An 18,803-nucleotide genomic window follows, 5' to 3' on the forward strand; every position below is an offset into this window, starting at 1 on the left:
TTAATTTAAAGAAGATTTGAAAAGTTTTGTCCTCCAAGTATGATCTTTGTTATTCTTGGGCCAAAACAGTTTCCAAGGTACACGTTTCCACATTCTTAGTGAATTCAGTGGAAACTGACTTCAGAGCCATTTTTATGTTTTAATTCCATGAAGACACATAACACCTTTTAAAATTCTAATTTTATACTAATTCATAATTGTAAAAAATTTATATGTTTTTTATATTAGGATAACAGTCAAGCAGAAGTGTATCTTTTAATGTTTGCTCTCAAAAGTAGAAGTGTCAACTTTCTTAGGAACACGGCAATTAAGTAAATGCAGTTAACTCAGTACCTAGAAAAGACTTGTAAGAGTCTTCAACTCTACTTTAGGAATCTGATTTCCAGGCGACATTGCTATTTAAGAATAAACTTGTGTGTGAGTACAGAAAACTCCAAGGGTCTATATTCAGTGAGTTCTGTCTTTGGAAGAGACATCACGATGGAGGATGCCGCTCGTGTCCTCACTGGAGTATTTCTGATACACAGACGGTGATATTCAGTAGCTACGGAGCAGGAGGAAGAAGGAAAGGGTATCGGGAGCATCACACAGTGAGCCACTCATGTTCCTTCTGACCATTTCCTTATTGCCTCTTAAGTAGCTCAGTTACTAGAAGCCCTTGTGAGGAGGAGAAAGGCCATTGTAAAATGAGAGATACAAGCTGCCTTACAAAAAGCAGGACTGCTTCAGAGAAATCAGTTATAGAGGAAGGTTGGCAGGGAGAAATGATGAGTTTGGAGGAAAAACTCATTCTGTTTTAGACACTGCACATTTGTAGTTTGGGGCATTTTATGGGTCCTCTAGTATCATCTATTCACATAGAACCATTCCTGATAATGTTATGTGAATACGCAAACCCTAACATAGTTATTATTTTAACAGTTTTATTGAGATATAATTCTCATACCATACATTTCATTCACTTAAAATGTACAACTATCCTACTTATGATATCATACAGGAGTGTTATATATAACATGGGTCCCTATGATATAACTTTGAAAGCACAGCGTCTCCTGGTGGTAGGGTCTAAACGTACTAGAAAAAGAAATTATAGGGCCCAAGTAATTATTTTAGCTTTCACAAAGTCTAATAAACTTCCATAGTAGCTTTGTTTTTGCAACACTCTTGCTTTAAGGAAGGAAGTTAGAGATGTTTGCCTCTCCAGAAGTTTAAATGGAATTATAAAACTCCCGTCGCCTTTGGTGGTGTTGACAGGGTTATTTTCATGTTGTTAATACATGAAGTGAGGCTGTTTGAAGTTTTGAAGCATAACTTCACAAACCTTGAAGTACAGCAGGTATATAGCAAAAATTTTACAATTTGTTTCCTTTTATGACTTTTGGTTATACACATGGAAGTCATTCTCACGGTTATGTTTTTCACTATTGGCGATAATCATTAAGGTTTTTAGCAGGTGATAATTAATCATGCCCTTTTCCTTGATATGTTTAGAAACAAATGAGAAATAAAATGCAGGAGTCAGACAGAAATGAAAATACCAGCCTTATTACTGATAAAATTGACTGGAAAGCAATGCTTAGGTATTCAGCCATCAGGGTTTCTTTGGATCACTGATTAGGGTTGGTGCTAGTACTAGAAAGTTCAAAATAACAGTGGCATAAATGACGAAGACACAGTTTCTCACCGAAAAGTCCAGAGGTGTCAGGTCAGGACTGGTAGAGTGCTGGACAGTATACAGCCCCCAGACTCCTTTCAATTTTGCTGATTTGCTATGTGTGGCTTCCTTTTCCAAGGTTATTTTGGGGTATGGTATGGATGCTCCAGCTCCAGTTATCATGTATACATTCCAGCTTCCTTTTCCAAGGTTATTTTGGGGTATGGTATGGATGCTGCAGCTCCAGTTATCATGTATACATTCCAGCCAAGAAGAAAAAAGAGTGGGATAAGGGAAGGATATCTCCACTGAAGGGCACAGCGTTTCCCCTCATATCCCACTAGCTATGACGTAGTCCCTCAGCCACATCTCACTAGGAAAAGTGAGTATTCTCGGCAGTCATGTACCCAGCTAAAAACTGAGAATTCTATGATGGAAGGGGAGAGAGAGTGTTGCTGGACAATCTGTAGTCTCTGCCACATTCCTAAGTTACAACCACTGGGCTCCCCTACAGTGAGGGGCAAGCTCCTTACCACGGAGCGGAGACTGACCCTGAGGGTAAGTTGCTTGTAAGAGGGGAACCCAGGAAGGGCTGAGCCAAGCACGCTCGATTCCTCCTCGTTCTCCTCCACTGCGAGGCCAGACACGCTTCTGCTATACTTTTCCTTCCTCACTCGTGTTTGGCTTTTCTAAGGGGCAGTACAGTGAGCTGTCATAAGGCAGGAATGCAGCACATGATTCAGCACCACAATAACAAGGTTTCCTTAATTTCCCATTATCTAACCTTTCTTTGTCTTCACTATCCAGTAGATTAAGAAATCTTCCTGAATAGTCATAAGAGAGTTCTTCTTCTGGCACAATGTCCTTGGCTGCAAAAAGTGCCAACTTTGGTACCATCGAGTTGATTCGGACAGGAATCATCAATAGGTTTGGCTCACAAGAATGGTTAAGGAATCTTCCAATATTTCCTATAGAGGTAGGATCAACAAACGTTTCCATTACCTGCCCATTATAAACATGCTCCCTGACGGCTATAATGTAATTCGAATCGTGTATTGTTTGTAACTGAATTCTTCTCTGTACTTCCGAGAATCCTAAAACCTCGCCAGCATATTCACAGACAAACCGTCCTTTTGGTATAAAGTCCAAGGTACGAAGTCCCCAGCCTTTGCGATCTGTCTTGAACACCTGGAGGCGGAACTGCAGACCCCGCTGGACCACTCTGTTCCTGCAGTGGTCGCTGCACTGACACAGGACATTGCATTCGAAAACTGGCTCAGCGCACTTTGCTTCTGATCCTATGTGTCTGAGGCATAAATTATCATCATAGTTCTTCTCACGACGGAGACAGGAGCAAGTTCCAGGGAGGCAGGGAGTTTTGACACAAACGCATCCGGGAAAGGTTATTAGAGTGGGGTCAGTGTCTCCCCCAGGCCCGGCTACATGATCAGGAGTATACTGCAAAAAACGGAAATACCGTTAAGTCAGCATGGCATGTCATATATCTCACCTGTATTTCAAGCAGCTTTTGGCTGAGACAGTTCCTAATTCCAACAAACAGAATGAAACAAAAAGACAAAATGCAATATATTACAATATTACCTGAAAACATCTCTCTCCAATTTAAAAACCAGGGTTAATTTTTAGATTTAAAATTTGGTGGTTTCCTTTTAAGCAGTGGAAAAATTTATGTATTTTTCTCTTATCAGATATTGAAAAATTTGTAATCCATTTTGTTTCCCTGTTAGCTTTAGATGTCAGGAAAATCAGTGCCGAATTTAGGTTTTGAATGCAGTTATGTGTTTTCTCCTTGGCTTTTATCTCTTACATTTATCTGATAATACAAATGCATATATGTATTTTTATTGTGAGTTACCTCATATCCTTTTTGGGGATTAGAAAGTCATAAATGATAAATCAATGAAAAATGGCCTTTGGGAGAGAGTCTTCCATTGATTTTTTAAAAGAATTTTTAAATTTGAAGATTATCTAAATTCCTATATATTCTCTCATGTTTTTAAAAAATGCTATTACCTTATAGTTCTATTTGAGTCTTCGCAAAGTTAAAAGCAGAAATTTGGCAAAAAACTTGCAGAGATAATTCCAAAAATTGTTACATAATAGTAACAGATATTGAAATTTATTGTAGATATATTGTATACATGTAAAGAAATCCTGTTCTTATTAAGTGCGAAAGGGAGAATACAAAAAAGTTTCTCTGTCTTTTAAACGTACCTGTATTTTCAAAATGTTACATTTATAAAATGTTATGATAAAGAATTCTTAAGTCTAAAGTCTCTGTGAAACCTGACCTCCGGTTATTTCCTCACTGGCAGAATGAAGCATATTCTCAAACTCTGAAGATTAAAGTATCTCTCATGAGCCCAGCATATTTCTTCATGTATAGAACAATTCATTTATTTATACTTGTTTTCTTCCAGAAAGGATTTAATGAGGCTTACAAAGAGGTAAGATAAATGAACAACAGGTAAGGAAAGTAAGGTGAAGGGAAAAATAAGTCGAGAGAGCTTAGACACACTACGTGTGCAGCAGAAGTAAACTGGACATTTGGCACTGCCCAACAACAGCCACTTCAAAGAGGGAAATATGATTCGATGTATGGCTTGTATTGTCCGTAAGGAATAATCTCACTGTTCAGAAGCATTGACTTTTTCCACTATGGAGATGGGAGAGAAATTTCACAAATGAGTCTGTCTAAACCATTCTTTTCCAGGACGCAGTTTCATGGGCTGTTTTTCATTTCATTCATTCTGACCCTCAATAAAGGCTGTTGGCATCCTGCCACATGAAGTCAGTAAGAGCAGTTGTGCAAGAGACCAGTCGATAGAATTTAGCATATCCAGAGGAACGTTTGAACAGCCTATCTTTCAGTCAATTATCCATTAATGTTGTGTCAGTACTTTTAGAAAAAGTATTGAGCAGCATGTAGTTACACTCCCTGTGGAGGCCTTGGTGGAGCTATGCAGTTAGGTGCAAAACCCTATACTTTAAAAAACGCTGGGGGCTTCCCTGGTGGCGCAGTGGTTGAGAATCTGCCTGCCGATGCAGGGCACACGGGTTCAAGCCCAGGTCTGGGAAGATCCCACATGCCGCAGAGCAACTAAGCCCGTGTGCCACAACTACTGAGCCTGCGCGTCTGGAGCCTGTGAGCCACAACTACTTAGCCTGCGCGTCTGGAGCCTGTGCTCCGCAACGAGAGGCCGCGACGGTGAGAGGCCCGCGCACCGCGATGAAGAGTGGCCCACGCTCGCCACAACTGGAGAAAGCCCTCGCACAGAAACGAAGACCCAACACAGCCAAAAATAAATAAATAAATAAATAAATAAATAAATAAATAAATAAATAAAAAACAAAACAACAACAACAAAAAAACAAAAAACCCGCTGAGCTGGGGGGGAAGGATTGACATCCTTCTGTGAAAGGATGGTGAGTGGGCGTACCTGCAGGGAGGGGGGCGAGTGGGCGAGGGGGGAGAGGGGGAGGGGGGAGGGGGGAGGGGGGAAGGCTAATACTGCTTAAAAAGTGATTTGGGGGTGGAGAGTAGAAATAGCTTCTCTTGTTTGTGTCGGTTCTTACAGCTTTAGCTTAGCAGAGATGTCATAAAAGGATAAAGGATGGCTTAGAAAAAGATGCCCTATCAGTCAAATTCAATGACTGCTGTCTTTTACAGAATCTACTTCCAGACTTTAAGAGTCAACTTAGAAATGGTTACTGAGACATTTTAAGAAGTGCTTGTAAAATGAAGATTGTACTACCACTTTGTTAAACTTTTCATGAAGAATTCTTTTCACTTGATTTGTTCTTAAAGGTGCATATAATTTTAATGTACTATAGAAATCACTAAACTCTAAGGTGATTTATTTATTTATATTTTGATGCAGATAACAACTTTTAAAATCAACTCTGACTCACTGCAGTTTTCTAACCAGGAGAGCATATTATTCCTTGTTGTTGGATAAATACTTTTTGGATAAATACTTTTTGGAAAAAATACTATTATTTGCTTATTTTTACTTTTATTTTTACATTTAAAATAAGATTTTGGGGGCTTCCCTGGTGGCGCAGTGGTTGAGAGTCTGCCTGCTAATGCAGGGGACACGGGTTCGGGCCCTGGTCTGGGAGGATCCCGCGTGCCGCGGAGCGTCTGGGCCCGTGGGCCACAGCTGCTGAGCCTGCGCGTCTGGAGCCTGTGCCCCGCGGCGGGAGGGGCCGCGGTAGTGAGGGGCCCGCGCACCGCGATGAAGAGCGGCCCCCGCACCGCGATGAAGAGTGGCCCCCGCTTGCCGCAACTAGAGAAAGCCCTCACACGAAAACTAAGAGACCCAACACAGCCATAAATAAATAAATAAATAAATTAATTAAAAAAAAAAGATTTTGGAGAATCTGGTGATACATTTTTAAAAATTCTGCAATTTAAACTTTTTGCACAATCTCAGATCCTTTAGAGACTTAGATTACAAATGGTAGCTGATTCCAAATGAGCTGCAAACACCGTCCAAAGGATAATAGAGACTTCTGGATAATCTTCCTGTTTAAAGAGAATATTTTTTTCCCCTTGATCGATGTAATCATTGACCCTGATACCAATAATAATCACAAATCATTTTATCTCTATATGTTTCCACTTTCTCCTTCATAAAAAGTTTGGTTAAATACCATTCCAAAAAGATATTTTACCTGATTTAGAAAAATGGCTATACTAAAGAACAGTCTTTTGAAAACTGTGGTCTAATTTAACATATCATTATGTAATTATCTATCTTTTCAGGTATCTACATATTGAAAAGTTAATTATTCTTTTCAGAAATAATCTGACATTTTATTCAAATATTTATATGCCATATAAATTTACATTTTGCGTTTCAGAAAGCTAATGTTAAGTGTGTTACAAATTAGGAATCAGCTGGCATCAGCTTAAACGCTCCCCATTTGTAACACTCTTTCCATAGTCTGTACCCTACTCCCTGGTACAAAGCCCAGGACCAAACTGATCCAAAAAGGGTGTTACCCTGAGGGGTGTTTGTGCTTACCCTACGCCAAGGAGAGATCAAATCCTGGACATGTTTTTAAATCTATGCAGCATCTATTCTTCTGATGAAAGCATCCTGAGTCTTCCCAGGGGAACCCTTCTCACTCTTGTCTTAATGGTTTGCTGGGGCTTCAGGTTGGGTGGGGCCTAAACCTGGCTAATCAGAACATCGCTTGCTCTTTTCAACAGTACTTTTGGTTCATGGATGGGCACAGGACATAAGCCAGGTCAATGAAATATAATTCTGGGACTCCTGCTGAAAAAATTAGGGAAGAGGCGTTTTTTTTCCACTGGGTTTGCTAAACTACAGAGTATCGATCAGGCATTCCCAAGTTGTACCACACACATAAGACCTACTGAGGGTGTGGCCCACCACAGGAAAGGGGAGCAGGGGTGCGAAGCAGGGAGGTGGTAGAGAGAAATATCTGATGACACCTTGAGAGTTCCTGGATCCAGAGATGCCTACAGTTACCAGTCTCGGACTTCGCTGTTATATGAGGAAATTCCTTCCCTTCTTTGCCTGAGTTAGTTTGTGTCGTATTTACGTTTCTTGCAAACAAATGCGTCTTGACTAATAAACCCAGGGTGGAAGCTGAGAATGGTTCCAGGAAATGGCTGGAAAATTTAGTCAAAGATATAAACGGCTAATGAGCAATGAGGTCGCCAACCGGGAGGTGAGAATGGAGCAAAGCGTGAAGGAGGCTAGCCAGGAAAACTGTGACTGTGGCCTGAACACTGGGCAAGCAGTGGAGAACGTCTTAAGGCAGAACATGGAATGTCCTAGAGGAGACACATACAGGACTAGGATCTTACTAGCACTGTGACCTTACAGCGAGTGACTTGCTAAACTATGGGTTAGCAACTATAAAACAGGGACACTACCTATATCTGAGGGGGGGGAAGGTTCTCAAGAAATTTAATGAACATAACACTATACTCTGTGTGGGCCACTTTGTACTTTTAAAATAGTAACTTTCTTAAATTCTTCTAGATATTATTTCGAGATTTTATATTTAAAACATCATATATTTCTGTCACATTACTTAAGCTCTCTAAACATTCCCTTTCTATTTCTCTTACAGGTTGCTGTGAAGGAAATACATGTGAGAAACCACATAAAAAGCTTTCTCTAGTAGCTGGTACATAAGTGTTCAATATGAATTATGCAGGCTATCTAGTAGGGTGGTGAAAAAAATAGGTTTGGAGTTAAACTTCTCAGGTTTAAACATACTCAAACCAAAATTATGTTTGGAAAACCATATGATTATAGTCCTACCTCCATTATTTATCCATCTTGATGGGGGGAAACTGAGAGCTGACCCAGCACAGACTGCTTTCAATCATCAGTAAATATTGCCTTATTGTCTATTGTATGCACATGCTGGGATTTAGAAAGAACCACTCAGAAAAATACAAAAGAGGACATGAAGAATGGGATTTTAATCATTTTTTCAGTCGTCATAACAAAAGCTTTACTTTTTCCTGGTATGTATCAAAGTACAAAATTGATCATGTAAGAATTGAGAATAAATACAAAATGATCAGTGCAAAATGCACTAGAAACCAGATCCTTAGAGAACCGGATGGAGACTTCACATTTTGTGACAGAAAACTTGAGACTTTTTTTATAAACTATGGTCACCCAAGAAGCCAAAACGTAAACAGAAGACAGCATGTTAAAGTGCAATTATATTGTACCTCCTTGGCTACAATTAATTTCTCCCTTATCTGAAGTAGACCTGCACTTATTAATAGTATGAACTTTGAGATCTAAGTGGCATAGACTGTTGGGCTCTCACTAAGTATGTAGGTCTGATCTTTCTAACAAATGTTTTAAGGAAAGGCATGGTCAGGAGGTTTGGGGTATGGAATGGTGATAGGGGTTGGGTTCCCATCCATAGTACTAGGCACAGAGCAGGTGGCTCAGGAAATATTACTTGATTGAAGCTCTTAATAATTTTTGATTGGAAGACTAACTTTTCTGAGTCACATACATTCTGTACCAAAGCCCTAGAAACTGAAACATGACATTGCACAATATTCTGGGCTTAAAATCTAGGCCTCAATTCTGAATTTTAAGGAAGTGCTGTGAAAATCTTCATTCCATTTTTGGTTGTTTTGAAACACCAGCTACAAGAATCTTTGTACTTGGCCTCTAGCCCCATGAGTTTGTTTTTGCTCCAAGCAGCTATTAGGAGACTGTGAGCCAGATAATTCTTGTCAAGGCCATGTTGAGACCTTAAAAAGGATATCTGAAGCTGGTTTCAGAAACCTGAAAAATGGCTAGATCCAACTCTTAGTTCAAGAAAATCAATCGGTTTATTTTCTACTTGTCTTTCGACCCCGATGACATTATGATGTGCTTGTTTCCGATCTGAACATTTGAATGTTCTTTTTGCCTTTTCATACAGGACCCAAAGGCAAACCAGACACCAAGTTATTTTTACTTTGAGTTTTTCATGCCTTAATTCTTATGTGTGCACATGCCTGTGAAGGCAGGGTTTCGGGCAAGCAAGCTGTTTTGACCTTTTGTAAGACTGGTATTGTGCTCCATGAATATATGGAAGCAAAGTAGTTGAAGGCCCTTTTAGGCTTGTTATTTACATGTTTCAAGCATGTTTTATCTTCTTGGTAAGACTATAAGCTCCTTAAGGAAGGGATCCTGTCTTCTATCTGTAACTCTAAGTATACCTAGAGCTGTGCATACAGTCAGGAATCTAGAACACTGTGGGATTGAGTCTTAGTCTCCTGATTTTCATTTATGCCCATCAACTATAGGTATAAGGATCAATCACAAGGCTTCCTCTGCCCCCCATATAGTGCTTTCCATATGCTCTTGTAAGCTCAAGGGCAGGAATTGTATTGGCACCATCTTATCTTCTATGCCTAGCTTAATACAGTGCCAGGCACATTATAGGCACTCAATTATTTTTTGAAGAAAGAGAACATATGTCAGTGTTTTTGACCAGGCATTCAGCAATGTTTGGTCTTCAGTAAGCTTTTAGGGATCAGTGTTTAATATGGTGCTAGCCACCTGTATTATTAATGATAAACTGCCTAATGTAGTTTGAGGAAAAATAACCATTTCTAACATTAATAGCCTGCTCTACTCTTTTTAAACTGCTGCTGAATCTGTCCTCTTACTTGATTCTCAAAATAACCCTAGGAAGGACAGACAGGGTTTGATATTGATAATGGGTGTGACAAGGGCACTAAAACTTTATAATTATTTTCATTTTGCAGATGAAGAAACTCAGGCTCTGAGACATGGCTAAGATGCTAAGCCCTGAACCTAGCTCTCCTACTTCCAAGTCCAGGGCTCTTTCCACTCCAACATCCTTGTTTTTGTTTTTTGTTTTTGTCATTCCTTGCTCCTTAGGCAACATGCAGGCCAAGGTCAAAGGGGTGAGAAGGTTGGAGCACAAAGGTCTTTGAGGTAATAATAGTAGTTAACATTTATTGAGTTCTTTCAGCAAACCAGGAACTGTATTTTACTTGTAATTCTTGAAGCAATCCGGAGAGAGGTATTACTATTTTAATCGCACACGGGAGGACTCTAAGGCTTAGCTGAGGCTATTTACATTTGCCAAAGCGCTCACAGCATGAGGGAAACCTCAACTAAGTGACTCTAGAGGCTAAGTTTTTAATCATGACACTAGGCTAAGATCCGTTAATGGGCCCCATGCCTTATCTTACAAAGAAGACATCTGAGACCAGAGAGGCAACTGATTTGCCCCGGATCTCAACGAGTTCTGGGGACAGAACCAGGACAAAAAGACAGATTCTCACGGCTCTTTCCAAGGGACCTCACGAGACCTCTGGTTTTGCCTTCAGGAAACTGCCAGTCTATGGGCAGAGAAGACCGTGTAAAGGTCATTGCGAAGGGTTAATGGGAAAAGACCGAAACCTGTGAGCTATTTAAGAGCTTTTCCCGCTCGCAGATAGCTGTGCGATCGGGTAAAAAAAAGAAGGTCTAGAAACTTGGAGACAACAATCGAAGCACTACCACGTAGGGTAATTGAGAACTGAACCCAGCTACCACTTACCCCGGCACGCTACCTGGAAGGCCGCCAGCCCCGCCCCCGGGCTGCGCGCGCAGCGCTCGTGACCGCCTAGCCCCGCCCCTATGGAAAATGGAACCGGCCACGCCCCCGGGGGCCGCGCGCAGCTCTTGGGCTGGCCGAGCTCCGCCCCCTACCTGAAAGGGCTCTGGCTCTGTCCCTGGGGGCCATGCGCTCACAGGCAAATTTTCCAGCCGGCGCGCGACGTCCAGCTGCTCCGTCAAGGCCTCAGGCTCCTCCTCAGAGGCTGCCATCCCGCAGGGCCAGTTCTGCACGGCTTTAGCGGCCGTATTACGCCGACACGATGCGTCTACCACCTAGACTCTCTTGAACCTCGCAGAGGACGCTGGGAGTCGGGTCCCGGGGCCCCACAGCCTCATGGGAGTCGTAGTTTTTATCTCCCCTATCAGAAGTTTGCCTGTGAGGGTGTCTCCTCCCTCGACTCTCAGCGTTCCTTGACTTTTTGGTCTGGCTCGCTTTTTGTTTTGAGCCAGGTGCACAACAGATAATACAAAACCTTGTAAGGTATGGACAAAGCTTTGGGAACACACAATGAAGTGCTTGAATTTTTCCTGTGAGCCCAGGGAGGGTTTTCGAGGCGAGGTCGTTTGTCCGTGTGTCTGAGGGTTTGGAAGCTAGCTGGCGCGGGGGCAGGGGCGCGCCCTAAGCTGAGGGGGTAAGGCACCCCTGGGTCTCTGAAGTCCTGGAACTTGTGGGGCAGCTGGAGTGTGTGTGATGGGGTTTGCGTTCGGGGGCGGAATAGCCTGACTGGGCGTCGAAAGGCTGTATATCGTGTCCGCGCGTTCCCAGACTGGGATCCCTGTTTCCTTTCGGCTTCCCCTGCTCTGAGGAAACCGAGACCCGCCCCGCAAAGGATTCCGATAACGTCGAAATTGCTGAATCCAGTGGAATATTTTCAGCCTTCCCAAAGCTCGCTGACCCGATTGTCCTGCTGCTTCTATGTGAAACCGTCTCCCCTCAGCTTGTGGGCCTCTGTCCTGGGTGCGCTTGCCTTGCGCAGACCGTCCTCCCTCTCCTGTCCTTCGCGGGCCTGACTCTGAAATGGGGGCGGGTGTCACTCAGGTTTCTGCCCCGGGCCCCTTTCTCACCTTCTCTGGGTTCCTCAATAATAGCATCCACTCCCTGCCTTCAGATACTCTTACAAAGTACTAGGTCTTCATCTCCAGCCCAGCTGGAGATGGATATGCGGTTATGGTTTCTATTTTCTGTCTTATATGCACCTTAAGTTCAAAGTGACCTGAGTTGACTTACTCTTCTGCACATCTTTCTTTCCCCCTTTAAAATAATGTAGGAGAACAAGTTGTCCATGATCTCCAGAGCTACCAAAGCAACACACGAAAGCATTTTCCTGAATTCTTTCCTCTCCCTAGAGCGCCGTAGCTAAGAATTTCCTGGCCAAATCTTGTGGATTCTACTTTCATAATGTTTTTCATTTTCACTTCTTCTTACTCTCAGGCTCTTGTTCCTTGCTTGAACTCTTGAAGTGGTATTTTTCAAATCTAACATTCTCCATACCCTCGCATTCCCTTACTGCTGCTTCTACAATGATCGTTTGAGTGTGCACATCCAATTACTGTATTCTGCTGCTTAAAACCCTGTGTTTGCTCCATGTGTCTCTCAAAGCCCACCTTCTATATTCTGGCTTATCAGTTCCTTGAAGATCCAGATCCTGCCTGTTTCTTTAGTCTCTGTTTCGAAAGTCTTGTTCTATTTATGTTTTCTCAACAAGCCATGTTGCTTGGGCTTCTGCCACCTTTGTTCACATTGTACTTGGGTCGCCAGTGCCTTTTCCCCGTACTGTCTGTCCACTCAGCTCAAGTGTCCCCTTCTCTGTATCTTTACTGACGCTATTTCCCATAGCATTGGTTACCCTTTTCTTTGTTCTCCCGTTTAACTCTGTAAGTGGTTTCTCATAGTCCCAGCAACTCTTTAGTATACTCATAGGCAAAGCTCTTCTATTGAAGTCGTAAAAATTATATATACATAGGAAGAGACAGGCAAAGAGAGAGATACAGAGAAAGAGACACGGAGAGGGAGATAGAAACATTTTGTTTTAACTTAAATACAGTTGACCCTTGAACAACATGGGTTTGAACTGCCCAGGTCCACTTATATGTCAATTTTTTTCCAGTAAATACCACAGTGCTACACAATCCACAGTTGACTGAATCCACAGATGCAGAACCATGGATATGGAGGGCCTCCTATAAAGTTATACATGGATTTTCAACTGTGCGGAGGGTCGGTTCCCCTAACCCCTGTGTTGTTCAAGGGTCAACTGTAATTTTGGTACATTTATTTACAAGTCTTTTGATATAGGGCCAAGGTGATGGGGTTTTTTGTTTTTTTGTGTGTTTTTTGTTTGTTTGTTTTTGTGGGTCTACCGATTAGAATTCCATGTCATGCTTACTTTGAGTTTCAGTTTGGGTGTCTCTAAAGTGGGGCAGGAACTAAAAGATACTGAAGCAATCAGAGTTCATAGTCTTTTTTCTCCCCCCCCGCACCCAGTCTTTTAAACTGTTCTTACACTTACTTCAATAGCAAAACATTTTTTTTTAGTGACTTGCCTTTTTGTCAAGTCTTTCCAGAGTATGTTATTTAGTTTTCTTGTGTGTGTGGGATCTCTTTACACTCATAGTTCATCATTATTCCCTCAGCTATTATAATAAATTATATCTGGCATTTAACAGTGACTTAGTTTGGGCTGCTGTAACAGAATACCATAGACTGGGTGGCTTAAACAACAAACATTTATTTCTCACAGTTCTGGAAGCTGGAAGTCTGAGATCGGGGTGCCGGCCTGGCTGGCTTCTTAGTGAAGTCTCTCTTCCTTGCTTGCAGATGGCTGCCTTCTCTTTGTATCCTTATGTGGGGGAAACAGAAAGGGTTAGCTATCTTCCTCTCCTTATAAGGATACTAATCCCATCATGGGGTTCTACCTTCATGACATGAAAGGTCCCACCTCCAAACACCATCATATTAGGGCTTCAACATCTGAACTTTAGGGGGACACAAACATTTGTTCGGAAGCAAATAGGTTGGGGAATAGACACTTGGATCCGGCTTATGATGTGTATCCATGCAGGTAAAAAAGTCACTTAATTTTGCACTGAAGTATGCATGTGTGATATAAAAACCCATTTTTGAGAGCAGGTTTAGAGGGAAGGAGATAGGAAATTGATTTTATGTAGAAAAGTACCAAGGAGTAATGGTGCATAGGGTCTGGAATCAGACATGTCTGAATTCATAGTTCTACTTGGCTGGTTTCTGACCATGGGCAACAGTAGGTAACATTCATTGAGTTATTACTATGTGCCAGACACCATTTAAGAATTTTACATATACTAATTCATTTAATTTTCATAATAAGCTATTAATACTTGAAACCTTATTGAAATGGTCCATCAAGGGTCATTTTAGATTCAACTAAATGTTCCGACTCACAGGACTCTCATAAGCCACACGTGTCATTAGGTTCACTCAGAAGGTCACAACCTGCCAGCACGGAGGCTTCAGATGTTCTTTGGGAATAGTGCACGCAGGCAGTTATCACACGGCAGGTTATTACACAGTAGGTTACAAAACTGCCTTGGAGTGTTCTTCTTTGTCTTCCCAGAGGATGGCTCAAATGCAAGAGGAGATCCTTATTAATACGGTGTGGGATCATCCTGAATTAGAAGTCTTAAACCCCATTGGAACCATAGGCTTGAAGGTAGTCACCTAGTAAATATTTTATCAGCCATGGCTGTATACTTGCTGTAACTTAGGAGGTAGTTACTTAGGTAATGCAACTGGCTATAGTATAATTGAGGGATGTAAGGAAGGTTTAGGTAAAGTGGAACTTCAGCAGAAGGAAAGATTACTTGTAGCTGGGAAGATCAGAGAAAGCTTCATGGAGAAGGGGCTACTTGCCATAGGCCTTGAAGAATGAGTAGGATTTATGAGATTAGGAAAGGGTATTGCAGGCAGAAGGAATAGCAGGAGTAAAGGAATAAAGGCATGTGTAGAGAAAAGAGTATTTTCGTGTTGGATAGAGATCAAGTTCATTTCATTTTTCAGGAATTGTACACAATGAAGGAATTTTGCAAAAATCCAAAGAACATGCTGTCCTTTCATTTTAAGAAGCATTTTTGAACACTGAGTACATGCACAGTGCTACATTTGCCAATTTGGGGAATGTACCATGAAGAAGACATAGTGCCCAAGGAGAGCTTCCAATCCAGTAAACAAAGAACTATATACACCCAGAAATTACTAAGAACTATAAGAATGTTAAGAAGGAATTATATGATCGGTGAGGAGAACCACACTCGCTGCTTATTATGCTGTTTTTCTTTTTGATTCTTTCTTGGTAATATTGTTTGACCTTTGGAAAAAGTATTTTGAAGGATCCATTCTATTTTTTTTTCTAAAGCTGTCAGTGATGGTGCTTCCAGAATAAGATATTCAGTTCATGTCCTGCCTTCAGTTTAATTTGTTTTTATCTTTCTGGCAAAGGATCCCAAAGTATTTTATATAAGTGTGATATTAAAATAATGAGAGGGTGTTTGCAGGCTGATACAACCAATCTTCAGAGTGCCAAGCAGTCAGTCTTTCATTTTTTCCAGGTCTAAAAACCTATCTTATTTCCTCCAGACACCTGTTCTTCACCTACTGGGAGCCCGAATCTTCAAAATTTGTCCTGAAAACCATTATAGCTACTTGGTGAAAAAAAATGTATCCCTGGACAGTAATGAGTTGCCCAAATTGACTGTTATAAATAAGGCTTGGAGCTGATCATTATGTTGATTATTCAAATTTCTTCTGGCTTTTTCACTGGCAGGAAAGAAAATAATCTGGTCAATAATAAATTTAAAAATGAAAGAAAATGCAATATAGTAAAACTCTAACATTTTATATATTCAATTATCTTTAGCTAAATTATGGAGTATGGCCATATGACCTTCCTGTTTTTTAACAAGAGTGGCCTTTAACTGACATGTTATCCTTAGGCATTTTTGGCCAGTGTTTTAATGAAGTTTTGCATGATTTTGTATTCAGAAGCCATTCTTTCATTAAACCTCACTAGCATTATCTGAGCTTAATCTGGGATATACTTTACAGCCAGTGATGAAAGGTCTAAAGTTAGCAGAAATTATATATTTATTGGTGTTAATGATAGCATGAATAAAATAGTTTGGAACATCTTAGCTTCCTAATAATAACTATCACTACCCAATGTTAACTAGGCCTAGGATAAGCACTAGATCCTCTCATCAAAGAAAACTGTATAAATGACATCATTTTGAAGAGAATGAAACATAGTAGTTGATACTTTGGAGGGTTTCTGCCCAACTTGTTGACTATTTCATTTCTGAGAACATGCCAGCCCTACACAGCCCATCTCTTGGGGTGAGCTCACTGCAGTCATATTTATATTACACAACCCCTAAGCCTTGGCCCAGACTTTTGACCTCTGGATGCACACCTGATTCAAGCTAGACCAATCAGATTCACTTGATTAGTTGAGACCAAGAAACAGCTAAAAGTGTTTGTAATTTGGGAGCCGAGAGGTAGCTTTATTCAGTATATTGATACAGAAGCAGAGAAAAGTCAGTCTTCCAAGAGAAAAATAGAGCAGACGAGTAACAAGGAGAGAGGACTTTTTAGTTCCTGATGCCTGTTCATTTCTTGTTCCAATCACTTTTTGATTCACACAACATATTCATATTCTTATAACAAATTCTTTCTTTGGATTTAGGTTAAGTCAGTGTTTTCTGCTACTTTAGTCAAAGAATTTTGACCAGTGAAAATGATGGCATTATTACAGGCCTACTTAGGAGATACTGTGGGTTCATTTCCAGGCCACTGCAATAAACTGTATATCACAAGTGAGTCACACGAATTTTTTGGTTTCCCAGTGCATATAAAAGTTATGTTTACACTATACTGTAGTCTATTAAGTGTACAATAGCTTTATTTCTAAAAAATGTACATACCTTATTTTAAAAATACTTAATGGCTAAGAAATGCTAACCATTATTTGAGGCTTCAGCAACTTGTAATCTTTTTGCTGGTGGAAGGTCTTGCCTTGATGTTGATGGCTGGGATTCATCAGGGTGGTTGTGGTGTCTGTGGCAGTTTCTTAAAGTAAGACAATGATGAAGTTTTCTGCGTCGATTGACTCTTCCTTTCATGAACGATTTCTCTGTAGCATGTAATGATGCTTGATAGCATTTTGCTCACAGTAGAACTTCCTTCAAAATTGGAGTCAATCCTCTCGCATCCTCCAACTGCTTTATCAACTAAGTTTATGTCATATTCTAAATCCTGTGTTATCATTTCAAAAATCTTCACCAGGAGTAGATTCCATGTCTTCCCTTTCAAGAGACTGCTTTCCTTGCTCATCCATAAGAAGAAACTCCTCACCCTTTTAAAATTTTGTCATAAGATTGCAGCAATGCAGGCACACCTTCAGGCTCCACTTCTAACTCTAGTTCTCTTGCTATTTCCCCTACATCTGTAGTTTCTTCCTCCACTGAAGTCTTGAACCCCTCAAAGTCATCAGGAGAGTTGGAATCAACTTCTTCCAAACTCCTGTTAATGTTGATATTTTGCCCTTTCCCCATGAATCAGGAATGTTCTTAATGGCATCTGGAATGGTGAATCCTTTAGAGAAGTTTTTCAGTTTATTTTGCCTATATCCATCAGAGGAATCACTATCTATGGCAGCTATGCTTTACAGAACATATTTCTTAATAAGACTTGAAAGTCAAAATTACTTCTTGATCTGTGGGCTGCAGAATGGATGTTGTGTTGGCAGGAATGAGAACAACATTAATCTTGTGGTACATCTCCATCAGAACTCTTGGGTGAGAAGGTGCATTGTCAATGAGCAGTAATATTTTAAAAGGAATTTTTTTTTCTGAGCAGTAGGTCTCAACCTACTTAAAATATTCAGTAAACCATGGTGTAAACAGATGTGCTGTCATCCAGCCTTTGTTATTCCATTTGTAGAGCACAGGCAGAGTGGTTTTAGCATATTTCTTAAGGGTCTTAGGAATTTTGGAATGGTAAATGAGTATTAGCTTCAACTTCAAGTCACCAGCTGCATTAGCCCCTAACAAGAGAGTCAGCCTATCTTTTGAAGCTTTGAAGCCAGACATTGACTTGTCCTCACTAGCTGTTGAAGTCCTGGATGGCAACTTCTTCCAATATAAGAATATTTTGTCTCCATTGAAAATGTATTGTTTAGTGTAGCCACCTTCAGTAATTATCTTAGCTAGATCTTCTGGATAACTTGCTGCAACTTCTTCATCAGCACTTGCTGCTTTGCCTTGAACTTTTATGTTATGGAGATGGCTTCTTTCCTTAAACCTCATCAAACTTTTCTTCTGCAGCTTCCTTACCTCTCTCACCCTTCATAGAATTGAAGAGCTTAGGCTTTAACTTAAGGGAATGTCGTAGCTGGCTTGATCTTCTATCCAGACCACTCACACTTCTCCCATATTAGCAATAAAGCTGTTTCACTTTCTTATCATTTGTGTTCACTGGAGTAGCACTTTTAATTTCCTTCTAGAACTTTTCCTTTGCATTAACATCTTAGCAAATTGTTTGGCTCAAAAGGGCTAGCTTATCTCATCTTTCTACATGCCTTCCTGACTAAACTTAATCATTTCTAGCTTTTGATTTAAAGTGAGAGATGTGCGACTCTTCATTTGAAAGCTTTGAGGTCATTGTAGCTTTATTAATTGGCCTAATTTCAATATTGTTCTATCTCAGGGAATAGGGAGGCCAGAGGGGAGGGAGAAAGGTGGAGGAATGTCTATTCAGGGGAGTAGTCAGAACACACACATTTAGCAGTTAAGTTCACTGTCTTATTTGGGTGTGTTTAATGGCACCCCCAAACAATTACAATAGTAACATCAAAGGTCACTGATCATAGATCACTGTAACAAATATAATAGTATTGAAAAAGTTTGAAATATTGTGAGAATTACCAAAATGTGACACAGAGACATGGTGTGAGCAAATG

At 40.7% G+C, this 18,803-nt stretch overlaps 1 protein-coding gene and 1 long non-coding RNA gene across 3 annotated transcripts in view; one reads left to right on the top strand and one right to left on the bottom strand.

The window, feature by feature from the left end:
- Positions 1–234: 234 nt before the first annotated feature.
- Positions 235–11,090, bottom strand: LOC137773361 (histone-lysine N-methyltransferase SETMAR). 2 transcript variants are annotated; one of them, XM_068557954.1, is made up of 2 exons: positions 10,948–11,090; positions 235–3,115 (listed from the first exon to the last, which is right to left on the bottom strand). In XM_068557954.1, exons 1-2 carry the CDS (start codon positions 11,020–11,022, stop codon positions 2,312–2,314), a joined length of 879 nt encoding a protein of 292 aa, XP_068414055.1. In that variant the 5' UTR covers positions 11,023–11,090; the 3' UTR covers positions 235–2,311. The 2 variants fall into 2 exon arrangements, with proteins under 2 accessions (XP_068414055.1, XP_068414053.1); XM_068557952.1 differs by having other exon boundaries at positions 10,906–11,090.
- A 115-nt stretch (positions 11,091–11,205) lies between these two features.
- Positions 11,206–18,803, top strand: part of LOC137773825 (uncharacterized) — a 300,385-nt gene continuing 292,787 nt past the window's right edge. Inside the window, exon 1 of the long non-coding RNA XR_011075731.1 lies at positions 11,206–11,293. This is a non-coding gene — a long non-coding RNA (uncharacterized lncRNA). The remainder of the gene's footprint in view (positions 11,294–18,803) is intronic.

The sequence above is a fragment of the Eschrichtius robustus genome, chromosome 12 (assembly GCF_028021215.1).
Source record: "Eschrichtius robustus isolate mEscRob2 chromosome 12, mEscRob2.pri, whole genome shotgun sequence".
NCBI lineage: Eukaryota > Metazoa > Chordata > Mammalia > Artiodactyla > Eschrichtiidae > Eschrichtius > Eschrichtius robustus.

Bases quoted from the DNA above. Each gene is read 5' to 3' on its own strand.
- LOC137773361 (XM_068557952.1), bottom strand. From the start codon at position 11,022: ATGGCAGCCTCTGAGGAGGAGCCTGAGGCCTTGACGGAGCAGCTGGAC. The intron at 3,116-10,905 runs GTAGGGGGCGGA...CGTTTTTTGCAG, and splicing joins CAGAGCCAGAGCCCTTTCAG to TATACTCCTGATCATGTAGC.